Genomic DNA, 19,282 nt, shown 5'->3' with positions numbered 1-19,282 from the left:
ATGTGAATGTCAATCTACTTTATTATACGAAAAGACTTACATAAAGAATTCTCTATTTGAGGTGAGAAACGGTGTGAGAAGAACATTAAGTTTTACCTTTAGATCAGCTAGTAGTTGATCTAGGGCCACATGATTTTAAAAGCAGCACTGCAAGATTAACCTTGGGATGATGAAGACTGTAATATTTCTCTCTTCCAAATGAAAGAGACAACTTGGTTCCTCCTCTTAAACTCCAAAGATGCATACAGCTGAAAAAATACAACTCTGAGAACCAAGTGAGATGGCAAGGATACAATTTAAGTAGCCAGTTTTATTTCCCTCTTCTTCCCTATCAACTCCCCACACCCTCACCACTACCCCAAACAGAACTCCCTTCAGTCCCTGAGTGAAGGGCCGAGAAGCTGGAGTAGGTACATCTACCCTGAAATCTACACAGAGTAAATCCTGAGATTCATCACCTGCAGGTACCTGTTAAAAGTGGTTTCCTAGGTCTCATCTCAGGTATACTGAATTTGAATCTGGGGATAAAGTCCAAGAATGTGCACTGTTAACAAACCATCCAAAACTCAAGTGATTTTTGAAGTTTCAAAAGCCTTGAATTAAGTACAGAGAGGAAGGCAAGTTGGATCTAAGTGTTTAAGGTAGCAGCTTAATTGAAACCAGAAATCAAATGGTATGGTTCAGCTCTAAGTTTCTTCAGATATTAAATAACTACTGTCAAATATCTACCGACTACTTTTGGACAGAGGTCTAAAGATTTTCTAAATGCCATGGTGATTATAACAGCTTACTGATTTGCTGTAACTGGATGGCAACATCTCACTCTTCCCATTTTTATAAAAAAGTTTTGGGGTTTTCTTAGTGTTCTTAGATATAATCTCACTTAACTCTTACAATATTCCATCAACCAGAAGACAGCGCCATAATCTATGAAGACAACTCCTAAAGAGAAGCTGCAGTAATGTTTCAAGAAAGAATCATAAAGCACAACATGATAAAGCCAAGGTATTACCAGAGCAAGAACCTCTCACCTTATTACCCGGTAACCCTGAAAAGAGTCTCCTCAGCCCACAGGGAGGCGAAGTGGGGTCTCGGTGCAACCAGAGTCCAGGGGCTTGTGATAAATTAGCAGATTACCCCAATGTGCATACAAGTACTATTTTGTAAGAGCGTCAAGGAACGAAAGATTGAAAAACACCAATTTAGTAGAAAGTGCTGATCTGAGAATCAGAACTAGGTTTAACTCCTTGCCACCTCACTGGCGACCCTGGTGACCTAACCTCCCTGGAGCCCCTAGTCAGGCTGCTCCGTACTTATTAAATTAGGACTAGTTCCGGCTATTCCCAAGGCCTCTTCTATCTCTCAAATTCTCTAACTTCCTTACGTTTATGTTTCATGAGTACATGAATCATGTAAAATAATATTCACTGGTCATTTAATTAAAAACTCTAAATTCAGTCTGTCGTTCAATAGATATTTATTAAGTACTTATTCTGTGCCAGGCATCCGAGCATCTGGGAAACAGATATGGAGACACAGTCTCCTAGTGTGGCGGTAAATACATGCTACTGTGAATAATCCTTGTGTCTCCTTACGTGGTTAAACAGTAAAGCCTACTGGATCATGCCCAAATAATGGAAATTTGCATAGATAATGGAAAGCCTGCCTGTGCAAAATAAATAAATATTAACTTTAATTATAGACATGACTGCTGCCAAGACCTAAGGCTTTTCTTCTTTGTACCCTTCACTTGCTTTAAAAAAAAAAAAAAAAAGTTAGGACATTTATGTTTATTAGTAAACGGCATTTACAATGAAAATCAATTTTCAAAGTATAAGTTTATAAAAATAGTTTATTTTAAAGACTCTCAATAGGACTTAACATCTTATTTTCAGATATACCAAAAACATAATCAATATGCTCAGTACGTTTTAATCCATGATGAAAGTTGCTCCAGATCTATTATTATTAGATCTACACATACTGTTTAACTGGGTGGTGTTCAAAGTTTTAATACCACATAATTGGATCCCCCCACGAAGTTTAATGTTAAATTTTCATGAATACAATTTCACAAAGATTACAATATATATCAACTTACAACTGAAGGAACCATTTAGTAATTTATAATGTTTTAAAAATCTAGCTACATAATCTCTTTTAAAAAAATCCTTCCTATATATATATGTGTGTGTGTGTGCGCGCGCGCACGCGTGTGCACGCATGTGTATATATATATATATATATATATATATATATATATATATATATATATATAAAGTCCACATTTCTCAGGAAATGCATACATCCACCTAATAGTAAGGACCAAAATGAGAAGCATTACTATCTCCAGAAGAGGAGGGGGGAGGCAGAGGTGGGGGGGGCGGAGGTGGGGGGAGGGAGTACGGTAGGGGAATTAACGGGTGAGGTGCCACAGCAGGGGCAGCCCAGCCCATGTTTGCAGATGCAGGTGGTGGGGGTGGTGGAGGGGGAGGGAGTGAGAAGTTATGCATGTCAAACCCGGGAGGAGGGAAGGGATACTGTGGCATCATAGGGCCATCCTGTCTCTGGGGTGGAAATCCTGAAGTCTCCTGAGGTACCATGTGCTCTGAGTTATAAAACTGCGGAGGTGGGGGCCTGCCAGGACAAGACCGAGGATATCTGCCCCGGGAAAACCCTCGTGTAAATTCTCTGCTGTGATATCCTTTTGAAGGCTCTGAAGCAGAGCTATGAACATTCCAATTCTGATGTACTTCTGCAAAATCTTCACCTTTGGGGAAAAAAGCATAAAAACAAAATTAAAATTAACTTTAATACATCAAAAAACACTGTTTAGGGGCTTCCCTGGTGGCGCAGTGGTTGAGAAGCTGCCTGCTAATGCAGGGGACATGGGTTCAAGCCCTGGTCTGGGAAGATCCCACATGCCGCGGAACAACTGGACCCGTGAGCCACAACTACTGAGCCTGTGCATCTGGAGCCTGTGCTCCACAACAAGAGAGGCCGCGAGAGTGAAGAGGCCTGCGCACCGCGATGAAGAGTGAGCCCCACTTGCCGCAACTAGAGAAAGCCCTCGCACAGAAACGAAGACCCAACACAGCCAAAAATAAAATATAAAAATAAATAAATTAAACAGATAAATAAATAAAAGAATAACGCTAGAGGCTTCTATAAAAAAAAAAAACCCCTAGTAAAAAAAAAAAACCACTGCTTAAAATTTCAATAATGTCTTCTTTAACTTCCAGTATACCTTACAGTAATTACAATTTTATAAGGCTTAAAATTATCAATTTTAAATGAATCCAAAAGGCCAGAGATCAGGTAAGGGAAAGCAAGACAAAACTTTGAGACAATAACCAGTTGATTTCAGTCAAACATCACAGAGAAAACTGGACAGGAACCTCACTCACATTCTCAAAGGTTGAGTAAGGGGCCTGGCTAGCTCTCCCAACCAGGGTGGTCAGAAGAGGCTGAGCAGGGAGCCAGTTTCCAGCCTCCCCTCAAAGACAGTGGAGACCTCATGGGGAACCTGGACTTGCATCTCCACCAGCAGCAACACAGTGTTCCTCCACTTCCTGTACTTGGGGTGGAGTCAGAGAAAACCTGGGAGAGTCAGGACTTTCATCAGTGCCCAGCATAACAAGGCCATCCCCCATGGTGTCAGGAGCAGTAACGAGGCACTCTTACCCCCACCAGACACAAAAGGAGGCCTGCCCAGAAGCACTCTTACCCCCACCAGACACAAGAGGAGGCATGCCCGTGTGCAGCAGTAATGATTCACCCCCGGCTTCAGATGTCAACAGAAGTTATAAAGAAAAGCTTAACTCCTATCCCCACCTGGTAGTAACAGTAATAACGCAACCTCCCTCCTTTCCCCGCCAGAACAGTTTTAAAAACAAAAACAGCATAATAACTAATATGTCCACGTTTCAATTAAAAACCACTCGTCATACCTAGAACCACAAAGATTTGAAACTCAATGAAAAAGGAAAACTAAGTGAGGCCAACATCAAGAAGACAAAGATGTTAGAATTATCAAGAAATGTTTTTAAGTAGTCATCATAAAAACACTTCAATAAAAAATTAGGAACACACTGAAACAAGTAAAAAATAGAAAGCCTCAGCAAAAAAAAAAAAAATACAAAGAAGAAAAATAAATTTCAGAACTGAAAATTTAATAATCAAAATTAAAAACTGAAGGGAGGGCTCAACAGTAGAACGAAGGGACAGAAGAGAGAAGATAGAACAACGAAAAGTATCTAGTCTGAAAAGAAGAAAGGAAATAAACTGGGGAAACAATAAACAGAGAGCTTCAGGGATCTGTGGGACTGTAACAAAATAACTAATATTTACATCTTCAGAATTCTAGAAGGAAAGGAGAAGAAAAATGAGGGAGAAGGTATATTTCAAGAAATAATGACTGAACACTTCTCAAATATGGCATAAGACATAAACCCACAGATTCAAAAAGCGAAATAGATTTCAGTCAGGATAAACCCAAAGAAGTCTACACCAAGAAACATCACAAACTTTTAAAAACTAAAAACATGAAAGCAGAGGAAGAGAGAAATGATACCTTACCCACATGAAAAAAACAATTTGAACGACAGTAGATGTCTCTTCAGAAACCACGGAGGCCAGAAAGAAGTGGCACAACATTTTTCAAGTGCTGAAAGAAAACTGGCAATCTAGAATTCTATATTCAGTGAAAATATCCTAAGGAAAAAGGGAAATCAAAGACTTTCTCAGACGAAGAAAAGCTACAAATTTATCTCCAGCAGACTTACCCTAATAGAATGACTAAAGCAAGTTCTCTAAACCGAAACAATAAAAGAAAAGACTGTTAAGACATCCGGAAGGAAAGAAGAACACAGTAAGCAAAAACAGGAGTAAATACAGTAGAATTTCCTTCTGTGACTGAGTCTTCTAAATTATGTTTGATGGCTGGAACAAAAATTATAACCGCTAATGTGATTCTTATTGTATACATAGGAAACATTAAAGCAATTTATATTATTAACAAGGGAAAATAAAGGGACGTCTAGAGAGGCAAGGTTTCTACACTGCACTCAAACTGGTAAAACGACAACAGCAGATTGTGATAACTTATGTATATAAAATTTAAGACCTAAAGCAACCATTGAAAGAAAACCACACTAACTGATACAATCCACACCGCAGATAAATGCAAATGGAATTCTAAAAAATGTTACAGTAACCACAAGCAGGCAGAAAAACAACAGAGAAATAAAAACTAGAGAGAATACAGAAAAACACAGATTTAAAGCCCAAACATATCAATAATTACATTAAATATAAATGGTCTAAATATACCAATTAAAACACAGAAGTTGGCAGAGTGGATTAAAAAACATAACTACAATCTACAAGAAACATTTCAGATGATCCAGTCATGTTGAAAGTAAAAGGATGGAACAAGCTATAATATGCAAACATTAATCAAAAGAAAGAAGGATTAGCTACATTAATATCAGATAAAACAGGCTTCAGAGCAAAGACTGGGACATTTTATAATGATAAAGGGGTTATCTACCAAGAAAATATAGTAATCCTAAATGTGCATGCCCCAACCACATGCTCTCTCTCAACAACGGACAAAACACTTATACATAAAATCACTAAGGCTAGAGAAAATTTCAATACCACCATCAACTAACAAGATCTAATTGACATTTATAGAACACTCCACCACACAACAGCAAAATACACATTACTTTCAACTGCCCCAAATCATATTCCTAGATAGACCATATTCCACAAAACTTTTTTTAAAATGTAGAATTGAAATCATACAGATTGCGTTCTCAACCCACAATGGAATCAAAAATAGAAATCAATAACAGAAAAATCTCCAAACAGTTGGAAACTAAATAATACTCTTCTAAATAATCCATTGGTCAAAGAGGATGTCTCAAGGTAAATAAAAACAAACAAAGGAACATTAAGCTAAATCACAATAAATAAAACACACCACTATCTGTGGAACAAGTTTAAGCAGTAAAGTCTTAAGTAAATAATATAAGCTCCCACCTCAAGAACCTAGAAAAACCAGAACAAAATAAACCCAAAGCAAGCAACAGAAAGTTAATGATAAAGAGCTGAAAGAATGAAACTGCAAACAGAAAAACAATAAAGAAAATTAAATGACATAAAGAACTGGCTCTGTGAAAAAGCAACATAATTGGCTATCCTCCAAGCAAAACTGACAAAGAAATAGAAGACACAAATGATCGATATCAGGAAAGACATCAAAAGGATGTTAAGGCAATATTGTAAACAACCCTACACAAATTACTTGACAAATTAGATGAAATGGACCAATTCCTTGAAAAACACAACCTACTATAATCTATCGAATGTGAAAAAGATATCACTATTAAGGAAATTGAACTTGTAATTAAAAGTCTCCCAAAAAAAGATAACTCCAGGCTGAGGTGATTCACTGGAGACTTTTTACCAAACATTTAAACAATTAATACCAAATCTACAAAATGTTTTCAAGAAAATAATTTAAAAAAAATTCCCAAGTCATTTTATGAAGCTAGTTGGAAGCTTCTGCCGACATCAAAACCACATAAAAAAAATGAGAGGGACAGAGAGAGAGAGAGAGAGAGAGAGAGAGAGAGAGAGAGGGAGAAAGAAAGAGAGAAAGAAAGAGAGAGAGAGGGGGAGAGAGAGAGAAAGAGAAAGAAAAAGAAAAAGGAAGGAAGGAAGGAAGGAAGGAAGGAAGGAAGGAAGGAAGGAAGGAAGAGAAAGACCAATATTCCTCATGAATATAAACATAAAAATCCTTATCAAAATATGAGCAAAATTCAACAACATATACAAACAATTATACACCACAGTTTATTCCCATGATGCTCATTGAATATTCTAAAACCAATGTAATCTACTTTACTAACAAGGTAATGAAAAAGTCATGTGATCTTATCAATCAATGCAGAAAAACAATTGTCAGAATTTAAAATTCTGACAAAATTCATGATTCCTGAAAAAAACCTCAGGGAAAACAGAACTACACAGAAACTTCCTCAACTTGATAAAGGACATCTACGGTACCCCTACACCTAACATTTTACTTAATGGTGGAAGGCTGAATGTTTTCTTCTATGACCAGGAACAAAACATATTTACTCAATATAGTGCCAGAAATTATAGCTAGTAATGGTGAGAAAGAGAGCTAAATATGCATACAGACTGTGGGGGGGGGGCATTGTTCTTAACTTCCATTGACATAATTGTCTACATTGAAAATCTCAAGGGAGAAACTCCTAGAACTAGTGAGTTCAGCAAGCTCACAATATACAAGCTAAACACAGAAACAGTAATTGTATTTCTGTATTCTAAAAATGAACACATGAACATGAATTAAAAATGCAACACCATTTACAATGATTCCCCAAAAATGAAATACTCAGGTGTATATCTGACAAAAAAATGTACAGGACTCGCATTCTGAAAACTACATAATGCTGGTGAAAGAAATTAAAGATCTAAATTAATGGTGATGTATATATACCATGTTTGTGGAATGGAAGACTCAATACAGTTAAGATGTCAATTCTCTCCAAACCAACATACAGGTTTAACCCAATTCCTATCAAAATCCTGGCAAGACTTTCTGTCAATATAGGGAAGTTTATTCTAAAATTCATATGGAAAGGCAAAGGAACTAAAATAGCTAAAATAATCTTGAAAACTTTCAGAAAAAAAAGAGAGAGAGAAAATCTTTGGGAGGTAGGTCTAGGAAAGAAATTCTCAGACTCTATACAAGCAAAGCAGATAAACTGGGCTTCATCAAAATAAAAAATTTTTGTTCTGCAAAAGATCCTTTCATGAGGATAAAAACACAAGCTATAGACTGGAAGAAATTATGTACAAACTTTCATAACTCAAGAGTAAAACACAGAAATACAATTAGAAAATGGGCAAAAGACATGAACAAATACATCATTGAAGAGATACACAGATAGCAAATGAGCTCATGGAAAGCTGTTCAATATCATTAGTCATTAGGAAAACGCAAGTTAAAAATCACAATTACATATCATTACATACCTATCAGAATGGCTAAAATAAAAAATAATGACAATACCAAATGCTAGTGAGAATGCAGACAAACTGGGCCACTCATACACTGGTGATAGGAACGTAAAGTGGCAGAGCCACACGAAAAACAGTATGGCAGTTTCGCAAGAAACTAAACATGCAACTACAGTGGACCCTTCAAATAACATGTGTTTGAGCTGCACAGGTCCACTTATACGCAGATTTTTCTCAATAAATACATACTATACTATCCAGGGTTGGCTGAATCCACAGATGCATAACTGCAGATACAGAGGACCAACTGTAAGTTATACACAGATTTTCAACTACATTGGGCTGTGTGTGTGTCAGTGCCCCTGACCCCAAAGTTGTCCACTTGCAACTGTATCATATAACCCGACTGTACTCTTGGACATTTATCCCAGAGATATGTGAAAATTTGTGTTCACATAAAAATCTGTGCACGAACATATAAAGCAGCTTTCTTCATAAAACCCCGAACTGTTAACAATCCAAATGTCTTTCAATGGATGCATGGTTAAACTACCTGTGGTATATTCACACCACAGAATACTACGCTGGAATGAAAAGAAACTTGATACATACAACAATCTAGATGATTTCCAGAAAACGGTGCTCAGTGACAAAACCCAATCATTAATTTATATAACCATCCTTGACAGGACAAAATATATCACAGAAATGGCACAAAGATCAGTGGCTGTCAGGAGCTGAGGAAGAGGCAGGAGGAGGGAAGTGGATGTGGATATAAAAAGGCAACATGAAGACTTTCTTCTGTGATTGCATTATGTCAATAGGAAATAAAACACCTTGACTTTAGCTTAAGCACCATATCATTTAATTCTAAAAATGGAAGCAAACAGCTTTGTAAAAAAAAAAAAAAAAAGTACTGATGAGTACAAATGATTCTACCAAGGCTTAGTTTGCCTTTTACCGCTAGGAGCCATTTTTACATCCATGAGCCTGAAAAACCACCAATGAATATCCCCTGTGACTCTACCACCACATCGCATGCTGTGCGTAATGCCTCCAATGCTAGCCAGATGCCAGAGCGTAAAGAGAAGACCCCCAGATGTCTCCCTCAGTTTTATTACTGAGGAACTTACATAGATGTAAATGAAGATGAAAAAATGACTATATATTACATTTAACTCACCTGGTTCATTAAATTCAGATCTGAATTTTTTCCGGCCTTGAATCTGAGATTTTTTTCTCTGTTTGGCTTCTTTTTCCTTTTCATCATCACTGAAATCTAAGGCCTTCCACAGAAAAATAGATTTACGTCACATGCATTTACCAATTCAATGGTATATATTTAACAGTGACCCTGACAGAAAAGTTACCCTTTTCAATACTTAATATTTACCAGTAATATTCAAATCAGATATGATAGAAAAATAAAATATTTTTTGATAAATGCCTAATGACTCTAACACAGAAGATGAGTACTGAAGATTTTTTTTTATATTGTTTTGTTTTGAATGCCTAGAAAGTTTCAGATAGGTAACTTTAAAATGCTGATCTTAAACACCCTTCAGATATGGGCATTCCCTCGCTAGAAATCTGACTTCCAGCTTAGAGTCACGATTCATCATAGTGCCAGCTGCCAAACAATTCGAAAGACAGGAGTAGTTAGGAATAAGCAAATACATAAATTATCAGATCTAACATAAAAATGGAAGTGAATGTTATACCCATCATTTATTCAAAAATTTACACACACCCATTATATGCCAGGCACTGTTTTAAACACTTTATAGGGATTATTTTAATAATACAATGTGAGGTATAGTAAGGGATATAAATAAATAATAAGGCAAAGTAAGGGTGGGGAAAATCACTAGGATGCCCTTTGGATAGGACCGTAGGAAAAGGCTTTGATAAGCAGATACGTGAATGACCCAACTTCCAAGAAGAAATCGTTTTAAATTACAAGAGGGAAAATTCAGATGTTACTAAGAATTGGGATCCACTGTTACAACCTACCAAAAACCAAGACCTATTAGCTATGTATAACTTCTATGATTTCTTGGAATTCAGGTAATTTACTATTCTATTAATTTCAGAAAATTACTATGTTTCGTTAAAAAAAATACAAAAGCAGGGTCACTGTGTATACATGTGTTCCCTAATTAAAAGGAAGAAATAAAATACATATGAAAGTTTCTGTATGGGATTTTCAGTATGGTCTTGCTGAAATATATTCTAGATTGAATCTTCCATGAACCAAGAGTTGATATGCCTCAGAATCTATAATCAAATTCAAAAACATCAACTAATTTTAGTACCCTGAAACACATGATCTTCTATTACTGATCTTTAATGTGCTAAAAGTTTTAAGCTCATGTTAAATTTGGTATTGAGCCAGGCACTCGAAAGTACTGAGATCAGATGGAAGACACTGCTTTCTCTGAAATGGTTCAAATGAGAAAACAGATAAATAAGCCAATAAACAAGTGCTATGACAGTGCTGTGGGATTATGGGGCAAAAGAAAGAGGAAAGAGGGCAAGGAAGACTTGATACGGAAGACCCAGGATGAATCTCTGATGATGAGTCAGCAATGAACAAGGAGAAGGAAACTTTTGGTGGGTGGGGGATACGTGCAAAGGCACCGTATATTAGAGAAGTACAAATGGTTCTCTAAGGCAAAGCGAAAGCTTCTTACACAGCAAACTTTGAGACGATGAAATTGGAGAAGTTAATAAAGACCCTTATGGGGCCAGTTTAAACAACTGGACATTATCCTAAAAAGCAGGAGGACACCATTGTAAAGCAATGATACGCTAATAAAGATGTTAAGAAAAAAAAAAAGCAGGAGGGCTGTATTAAAGGATCTTAACTGGCAATAGTTTATTTTAGAGCGACTACTTTGGCAATATTTTGCTACCACCTCACAAAATCAGAGAAAAATTCACATTTTTCTTATTAATTTAAAATTAATTTAAATTTGCATTCAGTGAACACATTTATTCAACTCAAATTATGTATTCATGTTAGAAATGGATGTGGAGATGAATAAGATGTATTCACTATTATGCTCCTTTATCCCAGTTCAGTATTTCCTATTTTCAGGGCATGATTTTTTTTTAAGTTTAAACCCCACAAATTCCAAATTCTAGTCTACGATTAAGACCAGGCAATAATCCTATATGACAAAATCTGATCATTATAAAATTAGAATCTCAGAGTTTCTCATATTACGGAAATAGAGACATCCAGTTGACTACTTGGAAAAAACAATTCCCACGAACTATGTTGTGATTTAATTTTAAAATTAACCCAATCAAATCAATTTTATAAACTATTAACAATTCCATAATTAACAACTTTAATGCTTAGGTCTAAAACAACAGGGATGTATTAGAATATATGGATTTCACAAGAAATATGTTTCAAGACCTTTATGAATCCCCAAATACTTTTAAGATGTCCTGAACATAACTAAGAAAATTAAGTGAATCTTCAGGGTCTTAGTGGAAATCACATGTACACATGACACAAATCAGAAAACATAATCCCATGGCAGTGTGGATACTAAACTAGGACTGCTCACTGGTTAAGTGACTATGTAAGTGGGCACTCCCTGACTGATGCTTCAGCAAAATCAGAAATTAACATAGACCATGAACCTTCAGCACCGTTTGAGAACATCTAAAATGACCAAAATTAAATCTGCAATACCAAGAATTTACAAAACTGAGAAGCTTCATCAGAACTACTGAGCACATTTAAAAACTCCCACTTATAATAATTACAATTTTTCTTTTATATTGTATAAATTCACACTACTTTAATAAATGTATACATTCACTGCTGTAATTTTCATATTTTAATAACTTGAAGACTATATATATCAAGCTACTTTGAGACATAAAAATAGTCTTGCTGGCATGGATTTAAGAAAGAAATACAAGAACACTCTTTTTAGGGAGGTAATTATACTGTAAAAAATGGAGAAGTAGGTAAGACTGTAATGATTCTGTACCTCCAAAAGAAAGGCAGCTTATTAAAAGCACCATCAATAAATGTGATGGTGTATAATCACGTCCCACATGGTGAACTTACTAAAGAAAAACAATTTTTTTTAATAGTGACAATTCTGCCTTTGCCAGGCCTCAACAGAATTGATAAAAATAGGACATTTAAAGGAAAATGATAAGGTGATAATTATTAAAATGTGACTGAAAATTTTTTTTCCTGAAGTGATCGCAAACGCTGGGCGGTATAAAAGCCATCTGGGACAGGGGAGAGCACATAGGCTGGCAAAAGGCAGCGTAACTGGTGAGCAGCCTTGAGGACCTCCTTCAGGATTTATAAGATTGGATTTACAAGACTGATGGATTTATAAGATTGAGTCCTACCTTCCTCTCTCAAATACTGTGTAAAATGATGGATTTATAAGATTGAGTCCTACCTTCCTCTCTCAAATACTGTGTAAAAAGACTTATACGTGTACCTCTGGTGGTGGTTCTTGATCATTCTTCCATGATGCATCTGATCCCCTATCCCTAGGGGGGAAAAACAAAGGTCAAAGGGTCAAGGTACTTACTAAGATTTAAGTGCTTATAACCTAATAGTATGGAAAATAATAAAGTAGAAGACCTAAGCTCAATCTTAATTTGCAATATATATGAAAATAAGAACAAAGAATAAAGGCTCATTTTCGTGTTCTTTACCTCATTTAAGAAGACGTGGGAAAGGCACACGTAATTATTAGGAGCGGGGAATCAGAATGAGAAGCCGAGGCTGTGTTGTGCAGGGCAAAGTGGTTCTGCAGTTCCTAAGTAGCTCCAGATGCTCTGACTTTGACTGACAGTTTCATGATACCTGAGCTCAGCTCATAAACTTCCTTCAATAGATGCTTAACCAATACCACAAGGTCAAAATGCTGTTCCAGGTGCCAAGGACACAAAAATGAATACGAGGCATTCCCTTGTCTAAGACTTCACAGGTTCAACAACAGAGATCACAACATGAAATTCTTCTTCCTCGATTTACCTGAGGAATATCAGCGATCCTCCCTGAGTAACCAAGGCTTGCTCTAAGACTGACTCTCAAGGACGAGAGGATGAGACAAAGGGCATCTAGTCTGGGAAGGAGGAGGAGCTTCGGAGACCCCAAAGGACAGTATCATCACAAGCATTAACTACTTTTGGTGGAAAGTTTTACACTCTATGACCAACAAAAGCGCGAACATCTATTATAAGTACAATTATAATTTCTGAAACCTCATTTTAAATCTTATCTGGTTAATCTTCTTGAGTTCAGAGTTTGACAATATTTGTTATTCAATTACATTAAAATATTACAAGGTATTAGGAGTAGATTTTGTCCTCCCTGCTTGAAACCAAATCTCAAAAATAAATGGAAGATTCTCAGGAATTAATTCATTAAAATCATTAATCCATTAATCCACAATCCATTAAAATCAATTTACAGATGTCTGTGGGCTGGCACGACATGAAATCATTAAGTTTGTTCTAAAATTTTAATTCAGAATTTTGACATTATATACGATGTATACCAATGATTTTTCTGCTTTTAATTATCATCTTACACCCATGCATTTATCATAGCTCCAGGACTCCTTTTTGTATGGATACCATCTGATGGCCTGCGGTGCCCTTAGTGTGGAATCTTAAAGATGTAAATGGTAAACGCTCCCCAAGTAGGGTATCACCACAGAAAATCAAAATCTACTATAGAAAAGATCAAGCAACATTTCAAACAGCATCTTTAACAAAAGACTAAGTTCATGGGAAGCTAAGATTAAAATAGCCTTACTAGAAGAAGGTAAGCTGGAGAGAAGCTGAACTTCTCCACCTCAAAGGCAAAGGAGTCCCCACGACTGACACAAAAAACGCAGCCTAGAACAGAAGTCTTTCTCAGGCTGGGTTTCTGCAGGGTGGGCTCAATTTCCCAATTCTTTAGTTTCTTGTTCTTTCTTTCTAGGACAAAATTCTTGTTCTTGCAAATCAGTACAAAGACTGCTTCTAAATCTATCTAAAAACATCTTCAGAAAATATTTTCAACCTATCTATTTTTAGCTAAAATATTTTATCTGTTAAAAGCTAAATATATGGCACATCCAGAGCAACAGCCTAATATTCAAACAGAATGAAATGCTAATTATTTAAGGCATGATTTTAAAACATACTAAAACCTCTATGACTTTGTCTATTTAATTCACCTTTCTTGTCAACATTTAGAAAAACTAACCTTATGCAACCTGAAGAACACCGTAAGTTCCTTCAGATAATCGTGTGGCTTCTTAAACATGAGTTTAATCAATTATCAGGAATAAAATGTTCATCTCATTTCAGAGATTATTTCCCATAACTGAAACTCAGACTGGATTTAATATGTAGGTGGTAGAAAGGCCTTCTCGTGGCCTGCAGCTGGGACTGGCACCAGGGTTTGACAAGCACCAGGGTTACTACTCACTGTTAGCTCCTGCAAAAACCACACCCCTAATGCTTCACCTGTATTTCAAGTTTCCAACTGAAAGACAGGTAGATTTCAAAGGGACTTCTGTGACAAACTGAGTGCAAAGTCTTTTCAGATTTAAGATCTACTCTCTGCCAATCCCTTGAGGTCTTTTCTTCTGCCCCTAACTGGGCAATATTTTTATTGGCTCATATTCATTACATCTTTCCAAAGCATTTAACATATGTTTATAGAAAAAGCTATTCTACTTGAATTCATATGTCACTGGTTTGTGCAAAAATTAATTATGTAATTATAATAAAAAAACCTAACTGATATAAACAGCTCTACAGCTAACACCTGGCAACACAATTTACACCTGGCAAATATACAGCTCATCGGTGGGAACAGAAATATTATCAGACACATGCCACAGGCATCATATAGCATATTTCATATAGCATCCAGACAGAAGGGAGACCACTGGTTTGCTGGTGAAGTCAACCCTGTTAACCATGGCTTGATACACAACACACATTTTAGTTCTCTCTTCTATTAAGTTAACAATTTATAAGCAACCTGAAATTTACTCATTTGCTTTTTTCTTCTTGAGAATTATAGTTTCATTAAATAGTGAAGCCTATGAATGTAATCCAAAGAAATTTTTATTTAAAATGGAAAAGGTTTTTTAAAAAAAATTATAATACTAATGGTAAAGTAGCATATATATGAAAGGAGGTATATAATGGAAAAAATAATGAATTAAAATTGACAAAAGTATATGGCCCAAACATGCTCTTACTAGTTGATCATGTCATTTTGGGCAAAAGATACAAATGATCTCGACCTATAAAATCTGATAACAACTGTAGCTTTCAGAGATGCTACCAGGAAGACAAATGAACTCTTTGTTAGATAGATACCACTTTAACTACAAGAAACTACATCACTGAGAATTACTCCTAAAACATAAATATTAGATAAGCAAAGAAATAGCATGCCAATAACGTACTTACTGTTTAAGTTTTTCTGTGAATATATACTGGGTGAAGTCTTTCATTGATGGAGCAAAATACATAGTGTCCTTTATTTTAATACTGTTATTCTCAACGTGCTCTGAAGAATTAAACCGTAACACATAAAATGGATGCGCAACAGGGCCAAATATCTCAAATATCTATGAAAAAGAAGACACATAAAGTTCTCCTTTAACTGCAAAATAAAGAAACCCGATAAATGTTTTCAAAGGTAATTGCTGTCCATATAAAACCAATAAAAGTTTAAGTCATTTCTGCGTACTCATAAAGCCTTCACATTTTGATCATAAAATGCATTAGCTTATTCCAGATTTCCTTTCTATGAATCTAAAATAACTGTGACAAGTTTGTTCCTTGCTAAATTTAAATCATTTTGGTGGTACCAATTACCAACTAGATGCAAATAAATTGTTTTTGTTATTGCTCATTTAAGTTATAAGATACAAACAAAAGAATTACAGTTGGTAATGTTTGAGAAATATAATGCTGTCATTTAAAATCTTATGAAATGGAACTTTTCGATTCTTTTAGATTCAGTCACTTCTGCCGTTTCCAGAGTTGTTAACATTTTTATAATATTAAATGACAACATTTTTTAATTCAAAAAGTAGTAAAGTAGATTTGAACTTGAAATTGTTTATTTCTCAAAAACCAAAGATACCATACAGCCTTTAACTTTTAGGTAAAGGAAGTGCTTTTAGCATATCTATTATTTTATTTTTGAAAATGTTTTATAAATGATGAAAGGGAACCTCTTGATTTCAAACTCTTCCCAATATAAATGCCTGAGTTTTTAAATATGTTTCTGATAATAAATGTACATTATAGAAACTAGACCATGATCAGTAGCAGTGTAGATTTTTCCAGTCTTTTTCCTATTAACAATTTTTTTTCTTTTGAGACTATATCATACTTTTGTATATTGCTCCGTTTTATTTTAACTATTTTTTTAAATTGAAGCATAGTTAATTTACAATGTGTTCGTTTCAGGTGTACATTAAAGTTATTCAGTAATGCACATGTGTGTGTGTGTACTCTTTTTCAGATTCTTTTCCATTAGATTATTACAAGATGTTGAGTACAGTTCCCTGTGCTATACAGTAGGTCCTGGTTGTATATTTTTAATATAGTAGTAGTGTGTATCTGCTAATCCCAAACTCCTAATTTATCTCCCCACACCCCATTATCCCCTTTGGTAACCATAAATTTGTTTTCTATGTCTGCAAGTCTATTTCTGTTTTGTAAATAAGCTCATTTGTATCATTGTTTTAGATTCCACATATAAGTAATATCATACAATAGTTATCTTTCTCTGACTTACTGCACTCACTATGACAATCTCTAGGTCCATCGATGTTGCTGCAAATGGCATTATTTCATTCTTTTTCATGGCTGAGTAATATTCCATTCTATGTAAATACCACATGTTTATCCAGTCATCTGTCAATGGACATGTAAGTTGCTTCCATGTCCTGGCTACTGTAAATATAGTGCTGCTATGAACACTGGGAAGCATGTATCTTTTACAGTATTCTCTAGATATGTGCCCAGAAATGGGATTGCTGGATCATATGCTAACTCTACTTTCAGATTATTGAGGAACCTCCATACTGTTCTCCGTAGTGGCTGCACCAGTTTACATTCCCACCAGCAGTGTAGGAGGGTTCCCTTTACTCCACACCCTCTCCAGCATTTATTATCTGTAGACTTTCTAGTGATGGCCATTCTGACTGGTGTGAGATGATACCCCATTGTAGTTTTGACTTGCATTTCTCTGATAATTAGAGATATTGAGCATCTTTTCATGTGCCTGCCTATTAGCCGTCTGTATGTCTTCTTTGGAAAATGTCTATTTAGGTCTTCTGCCCATTTTTTGATTGGGTTTTTTATTTGTTTTTTTAACATTAACCTGTATGAGCTATTTGTTTATTCTGGAAATTAATCCCATCGGTAGCATCATCTGCAAATATTTTCGCCCAGTCTGTAGGTTGTCTTTTCTTTTGTTTATAGTTTCCTCTGCTGAGCAAAAGCTTTTAAGTTTAATTAGGTCTCATGTGCTTATTTCTGCCCTTATTTCCATTACTCTCGGAGACGGATCTAAAAAAATATTGCTGCGATTTATGCCAGAGTGTTCTGCCTATGTTTTACTTTAGGAGTTTTACAGTATCCTGTCTTACATTTAACTCTTTAATCCATTTTGAGTTTATTTTTGTAATACGGTGTTACAGAATGTTCTAACTTCACTCTTTTACTTGTAGCTGTCCAGTTTTCCCAACGCCACTTAATGAAGAGACTGTCTTTTCTCCATTGTAATATGCTTGCCTCTTTTGTTGTAAATTAATTGACCGTAAGGTGCATGAGTTTATTTCAGGGTTTTCTATCCTGTTCCACTGATCTATTGCTCTCTTTTAAAACCTAAAGTTTCTTTAAGTTTTTTCATGTTAAATGTATTCTTCATAAGCATAATTTCTGTGGCTACTTAACACTCTTTTATACATTTAGCAGAATTTATTTAATTTGTCTTATATTGTAGAACACTGAGACAGCTTCCAATTTGTTCAGTGTAAGAACTGATGCCCCGTAATAAATACCTTTATCTGTAAATCTCTGTACTTCAGATTTCCTGAAAATTGATTTGTAAGGAATAGAATTATTGGAGCCAAAAGCATGATTATTATTAAAACTCTTGATTTAAGCTACTAAACAACTTTCCAAATACCTTAGACCAATTTAAACCAACTGCATTAAAAGTACCTATCTTATTACATCCTCAGTTGCTGATTTTTGATTATTAAAGTTCTCATTTGTTAAAAAGTAAAACAAAAAATAACAAAAACAAAACCTGCTTGAACAAATGCTCAAAACTAAATGCAAAGAAATTCAAGTTATATAGATATAACAGGTGATATAGGTTGGTCACTTTTTAAAAAGCCCCTAATATTAAAGAACTCACATTAAAAATGGAATTCCATTCACTAATTATCAAGAGGAACTAATCATTATTAGGATTAAAGTGCAAAAGTAGAAATTCAAATCTGAGGTTGCCCTCCTTAAATCAGTGAAAAAGGGGGAGGGAGGGAGGTGGAAGGGGAAAAAAAAAAATCAGACCACCTGGGTTGTAAACTCCACTTTGTTCCTTTTTAGCTATTGTGATTTTTGAGTAAATGGGGATAATTCCACTTCCTTACAGAGTTTCAGTGAATTTTAAAATATACACAAAACATTCGACACTGTAGCTGATCATTATTGTTATTGAAGAGGAGAGGGAAAAGGAAGGACGTGCAAAGGTTTAACATTAAACGTAAAACCAATCTAGTGTCTGGATAATATATGCTAAATATCTAAGAGATTCAATTTCATTTTCTGATCACTGGTTTGTTTAACTGATACTCTCAACCCTCCACACCTCCACCATTATCTTAGGGATTATTTCAAGGTGCTTAGATTTATAATCAAATATTTTTCAAAGACTTGTCACTTCTTGAATTTACAAAGCTTTCTATGTAAAATTTGGAGAGAGATTTAATTTTTCTTTCTAGACTTATACCACATAGCTAAAGTTAAAGACGTAAATATTATATTTTTATCCGACTTGTTCCAAGGTCAAATGACAGAAGGGCTGAGTATTAATATTATTCAGGACTGAAAATTCAAATGTACTGGGGGATATAAGAAATGTGAGTTTAGAGGTTTTCAAAATTAGTGAAGTGTTGAGTATACTGAAATTGAA

At 35.3% G+C, this 19,282-nt stretch overlaps 1 protein-coding gene across 1 annotated transcript in view; it reads right to left on the bottom strand.

The window, feature by feature from the left end:
- Nucleotides 1-1,834: 1,834 nt before the first annotated feature.
- NAF1 (nuclear assembly factor 1 ribonucleoprotein) overlaps nucleotides 1,835-19,282 on the bottom strand; it is a 38,831-nt gene continuing 21,383 nt past the window's right edge. Inside the window, exons 5-8 of the mRNA XM_033857406.2 lie at nucleotides 15,532-15,692; nucleotides 12,546-12,597; nucleotides 9,245-9,347; nucleotides 1,835-2,770 (exon numbers count right to left, since the gene is read on the bottom strand). Of these exons, the coding sequence (XP_033713297.1) occupies nucleotides 2,313-2,770; nucleotides 9,245-9,347; nucleotides 12,546-12,597; nucleotides 15,532-15,692 (774 nt within the window). The 3' untranslated portion in view covers nucleotides 1,835-2,312. The remainder of the gene's footprint in view (nucleotides 2,771-9,244; nucleotides 9,348-12,545; nucleotides 12,598-15,531; nucleotides 15,693-19,282) is intronic.

Source organism: Tursiops truncatus, chromosome 5, assembly GCF_011762595.2.
Source record: "Tursiops truncatus isolate mTurTru1 chromosome 5, mTurTru1.mat.Y, whole genome shotgun sequence".
Classification (NCBI taxonomy): Eukaryota; Metazoa; Chordata; class Mammalia; order Artiodactyla; family Delphinidae; genus Tursiops; species Tursiops truncatus.
The sequence above is the reverse complement of the archived record's forward strand: the minus strand, read 5'-3'. Positions and strand labels throughout refer to the sequence as shown.